The sequence below is a fragment of the Lactuca saligna genome, chromosome 9, assembly GCF_052625555.1.
Source record: "Lactuca saligna cultivar CGN05327 chromosome 9, ASM5262555v1, whole genome shotgun sequence".
Lineage (NCBI taxonomy): Eukaryota > Viridiplantae > Streptophyta > Magnoliopsida > Asterales > Asteraceae > Lactuca > Lactuca saligna.
Genome location: NC_136425.1, coordinates 48,139,402 through 48,145,200, shown reverse-complemented (window position 1 = coordinate 48,145,200; position 5,799 = coordinate 48,139,402). Strand labels below are relative to the sequence as shown.

General features: G+C 32.2%; 1 protein-coding gene across 1 annotated transcript; it reads left to right on the top strand.

The window, feature by feature from the left end:
• The first annotated feature begins 355 nt into the window (after nt 1-355).
• LOC145017332 (inositol diphosphatase DSP3-like) lies at nt 356-3,643 on the top strand. Its single transcript, XM_078975378.1, has 5 exons — nt 356-764; nt 860-953; nt 1,095-1,152; nt 2,941-2,984; nt 3,078-3,643. The coding sequence occupies exons 1-5, from the start codon at nt 544-546 to the stop codon at nt 3,333-3,335; spliced, it is 675 nt and encodes a 224-aa protein (XP_078831504.1). The 5' UTR covers nt 356-543; the 3' UTR covers nt 3,336-3,643.
• The last annotated feature ends 2,156 nt before the right edge of the window (nt 3,644-5,799 follow it).

Sequence of the window (5,799 nt, the reverse complement as noted above, 5' to 3'; positions counted from 1 at the left end):
AACTAGTTGTTGTTAAAAAAAATATCGTATTACTTTCATGCATGAAACATGATTTTTTTTTACTATAACGTGTTTTAAAAAAATATATTTATTTTTATTGTTCTAGAATGACATGACAAATCTTTTTTGTCAAACAAGTCATAGATATTCCAAGTTTTGAATGTTTTGATATCAAGTCAAAACCTATGGGCGTGGCCACCTGAGTCCTCCTTAAATTCAACATACAACATCACATGCACAGCATACAACATCAATTAGAAAGTACAACGATTACAGCGTAAAGTACAATCCTTTAAAGCACGATACGTCCACGCCACCCCATGTGGGCGAGATAGAATCCTAACGAACCGTTCTCTTGAATCACAAACTCATAAGATGATTTCCAAAAATTCGTAATTTAAAAAGGAAACAAAACCTAAACTTATATTTTTGGGGGGGTAAGAGAGACGGGGTCGATGCACGTTTCCTTCAATCTTTACACCCCCAATCGCAATCATGCATTGATTCATATTATCTTTTTTTCCCCTTGATTCAACGAAATTAATGATGGGTTTGAATTTGATGAACATGGAGTGTGGTGGCGCGAATGAAACGACGGAGAACGACGGTTGCGGCGGCGACGGTGATGATGCTGGTGCTTGTGCAGGGGAACCTTTCGTTCCACCTATTAATTTTGCTAATGTTGAAGATCGAGTATACAGATCTGGATTCCCTCAACCTTCGAATTTCCCCTTTCTCGAGACCCTACAGCTTCGATCCATCATGTAGGTTTTTCCGCTTTTTGATTCAATTACATGTTTATCGTTTCAATTTTGGTTCAATTAATGATCAATCTGTTTTTTTTTTTTTTTGGGTGTAGATATTTGTGCCCCGAACCCTATCCTACAGAAAATTTAGAATTCCTAAAAGCTCATAATATTCGACTCTTTCAATTTGGAATTGATGGCACCAGGGTAATTTCTCTAATCTCTCCTTCTTCTTCTCAATTTTCAATTTCATTCTTCATTGATTCTGATACAAAATTTGTGATTTCGATCAAAGATCGTTATACAATCTCTTCTAATATTTGTTTTTTGTATGATTTAAACACGCAGGAGCCTTCCGTAGACGTTCTTACTAACATTATCACAGAGGCTCTCAAAGTTTTAATCGGTATCCAATCATGAACCCATACAATCTATTACAATCGTTAATTTCTAGATAAAATTACATAAATGGTCCTTGTGGTTTGTAGAAAATACAACTCCATATCATTTTGAGAAATTTTTAACATTACTGGTCCTTTTCATGTTTAAACCTACAAAGGTCACCAACCATTTTAAAAATTCATCAAAAGGACTTGTAGTGGTATTTTTCACCAACCAAAAGGACAATTTGTGTAATTTTGTCTAAATTCTATACAAAAAAAAAAAATACAAATCTTATAAATTAGGGTAAATTACACGAATCGTCCCTCGTGCAAGTGCCAAAATGCACGTTCAGTCCCTATTTTCAAAAATTAACTCGGACCGTCCCTGAATAAACGTTTTTTTACTCTGACCGTCCCTACAAACATAAAATGACTATTTTACCCTTAATAATTTCTTTTTCAATTTTATTTATTTATATATCACTTTTAAATTAAAAAGAAAATTAAAAAAAAAAACATATTGACACAAACCCGCCCATCCCTCCCTTTCCCAGATTCGCATCCTTTTCATTCACACCCATTCGTCTTCATCTCCATCGATCAAACAACCTCCCCTTCCGGCGACCCCTGAACCTCTCACTACCACCGCCTAATATGTTCGCCGGCAACCCTGAAGCCACTCCGGTGAGATCATGAAACCGAAGGTTCTACTTCTACCTCCAGCCACCATCCGATTTGGAAACCTTCACCATCTAAAACCAAATTTATATATGACACTCATGCCAGAACAAGATTTGCAGGTTCCTAATGCATCATCGCCGCCCATCTACTTGTCGATTTCATACCGAAAATGATGATTTCACTAGATTTGAAGGGTTTGGTTTCATAAAAACCCCAAATTGACCCCCACTGGAATTGAATCAAGAAAAATCCCAAAAGCTGATTGTTTCTGAATTTGATGCTTTACTCGAGTTTCCAGCACATCGAAGACGAAAAAAGAACATCCCTTATTTTGTCGACTGTGATGGGGAAGACGATGAACACAGTACAACTGGTGAGGTGAGGGTAAATGGCGATGGTTAGCGGTGGTGCTCCATTACCAGAAGTGGTGCAGATTACAGGTTATGGTGGTGGTTAAGTGTGATGGTTTCAATAGATTTGAAGTTTTTTTTTTTTTGGACTGGTTTTCAAAATTGAGTTTAAGGTTTGATTTCTAGGTTTTGTTTGGATTTTGATTTATTTGAGATTTGAATTTCATTTGGATTTGATTTCATTGGTTAGTGGTGGTGCTTTGCCGGTGGTTGTTAAAGGTGGACAATGATGCCGACTAGTGGTAGATTGTAGGTGGTGGGTTTGCATATTTCCGATGGTGGCGTAGATTTCCAGTGTGGTGGTAGTGATTAAGTGTTCTTCAACAGGTGTGTGTGTGCCTGAGAGAGAGAGAGAGAGAGAGAGAGAGAGAGAGAGAGAGAGAGAGAGAGAGAGAGAGAGAGAGAGAGAGAGAGAGAGAGAGAGAGAGAGAGAGAGATTTCCTGATAAAAATAATTTTTAATAATAATAATAATAATAATAATAAATGTAAAAATAAATGAAAAAGAAATTAAAAAGGGCATTATAGTCATTTCATGTCTTACAAGGGATGAAACGTGCAAATTCAAACTAACAAGGGATGAAGCGTGAAACTTTTTACGATATGAAGGACGGTCCGAGTTAATTTTTGAAAATAGGGACTGAACGTGCATTTTGGCACTTGCACGAGGGACGATTCGTGTAATTTACCCTATAAATTACTTGCATGTTTTCTTTTGCAGATGTGAGAATCCATCCTGTTCTAATACATTGCAAACGAGGAAAGGTATGCAATAAATAAGTTATGTACTTTGATTTTCATTTATATATTCATGTATAAATGAATATAAAAATAATAATGATTGTATTATGATGACAGCATCGGACAGGGTGTCTTGTGGGGTCCCTACGAAAGGTGCAAAACTGGTGCTTATCATCGGTAATGGATGAGTACAAGGTTTATGCAGGCATAAAATCAAGAGACACAGATTTGAAATTCTTGGAGACATATGACGTGTCATATTTAAGACAATGTCTTCAGAGTGTTATATACCAGTACCATGGATATGGTTCCAAGAAACGAAGGTTGTTGTCTGGAGAAGATGTGCGACATAAATCGAGGATAACTTCTATATAGGTTGATCATCTTTTTTGGAATGGTTTTTATTTTTATTTTTATTTTGGTTTTGGGGGGTGAAGATGATGTGTTGTTTAATGATAGTTTCGTTTGAATATTATTATACCATACAACCATTGATTTATGTTAAAACATGAGTGAATTCATCACGAAGGGAATCAATTGCATTGTTCTAGTTTTGGGGAAAGGGAAAAATGAGCGTGTGATTTTGGAAGAAGAATATGGAAAAATGCAACTGTGAATGACAAAATTTGATTGTAAATATTATATGAAATAACAATTTCGTTGCATTATTGTAAATTACTAAATTATACGAGTGATATTCATAACATGTAGAACATGAAATACTGTAAATATTCTCTTGGACAAGTTCATTCCTTTAGCTTATGTAAAAAAAAAAAAAAAAAAAAAAAACATTTATAGTTGCTTCCTTTATGACTTCTTTAGCTATATCATTTAAACAAATGGAGGCCACATCATCGATGCAACCGGTTCGGGGGTATACAACAGGGTAAACCAAGGTTTTTAAAAAAAAAAAAAATTTACAACAGGGTAAACCAAGCTTTTTTAAAACTTTTTTTGTTTTTTACAACAGGGTAAACCAAGGTTTTTTAAAACTTTTTTTTTACAACAGGGTAAACCAAGGTTTTTTAAAACATTACATGGTTTTTGTTTTGTTTATTTTTTTTATTTAAGATATCAATGTATATAGGCCAGTCCAAACCAATTTGAGGCCTTACAAGTAAAAGAATTAGTAAAGGATGACATTTTTTTGTTTATATATGTTTTTTAAATGCAGCTCTTGTTATAATTTGTCCATAGATTACTTTGTAATCATATTGTTATTGGGTTCTTTATTTATTTATTTTTTCTTTTTCTCACTACCAGATAAATATTTTATAGGCGACATATTATTTTAATCTTATATAACAATGCCTATTACTTATATATATATATATATATATATATATATATATATATATATATATATATATATATATATATATATATATATATATATATATATATATATATATATGTAAAAGTTCAATAGAGAATCATAATTATTGGTTATTCAAGGAACCAAATGTTTTTTTCAATTTCTAGAGTTTATTCTTTATCGAAAAAAAAAATCTAAAAATATCAAAATTCATATATTCACATTGTGAATTTGACAAAAAAAAAATTGAATTTGATATCATTGGAAAAAGGATAAAAAGTTATGAATTTCTGTATTTTTAGTTTTTTTTATAAAAAATAAATTCTAAAAATTGAAAAAAAAAAATTAGTTCTTTGATTCCTTAGTTAATTATGGTTCTCTATTGAACCTCACACTCTATATATATATATATATATATATATATATATATATATATATATATATATATATATATATATATATATGTCAGTAAAGAAAATTAAAACACCTAGATGTGAAAATTGTGATGTCGAATCATTTTCCAACAACAATGATAGAAATTTCTAAATCCTTTTCTATGCTTCAACAACAACGATTTCAAAACTTGTGATGTTGAGACTTCAAGTTATCTACATAAAGTAAAAATGAAAACATATAAATTAACTTTTTATTAGACAACTAACATCAAAGAGAAAGCAATGACGAAATTTACACGGATTAGAATAACACGAGTCATAAATCAAATTAACACAAATCATAAATCATAAATCAATATCAGTGTGGCTAGTTAAAATAAGATTAACATGAATACATGATCGATTTTTTTTAAGGATATGTGAGATTAAGAAAGATTGAAATCAGAAAGTTGCGTGAAAAAATTAGAATCGATTTAATTAGAATCGATTTGTTTCTTACTATTGAAAAAATCAGAATCGATTCATAGAGTTCTTCAATCAATGATGGTGAAAGGTCCATTGCAATGATTATTCCAGAAGAATTGCACGTTTCTTGGTCTTCTCGATTTTGTTTTGGCTTTATTTTCTTTCTTTTCACCTCTTAACCGTTATACATGATATATCAAGGTTTTTTTTTTTTAAACTAACATAATAAAGTATACAAAATGGGGCCCTAGAAATTTGGAGGCCCTAGGTGATTGTCTAAGTTATCCCACCATTGGCAAAGTCGTGAATGTATATTTTGACTTTTTGACAATAACCCTTATAGTAAAAAACCTAGAGTATAATTCATATATTGGTAAATGTTAATGTTACTCTTGCCTAATGAACAATGAGTTTTATACCTAAACTATAAATTTATGTGTTAAAAGGGGAATAGATGCATTTTTATCCAAGTTCACCGGTTATAAGGCCTTGGGGTATGGAAGCATTTTCATGCGTAAGAATCTATGTGGATCCTATATGGACAAGATGTTCGCCAGTGAAAACCACCCCAAGACCTAGTGGTTGTCTTGTGGAGATGTGGCTATCACAGACGTTCACCAATTTATTTATTTATTTCTCTCTCTCTCTCTCTCTCTCTCTCTCT

Bases quoted from the DNA above. Each gene is read 5' to 3' on its own strand.
- LOC145017332 (XM_078975378.1), top strand. From the start codon at position 544: ATGATGGGTTTGAATTTGATGAACATGGAGTGTGGTGGCGCGAATGAA. The intron at 954-1,094 runs GTAATTTCTCTA...TTAAACACGCAG, and splicing joins TTGGAATTGATGGCACCAGG to GAGCCTTCCGTAGACGTTCT. The intron at 1,153-2,940 runs GTATCCAATCAT...TTTCTTTTGCAG, and splicing joins GGCTCTCAAAGTTTTAATCG to ATGTGAGAATCCATCCTGTT.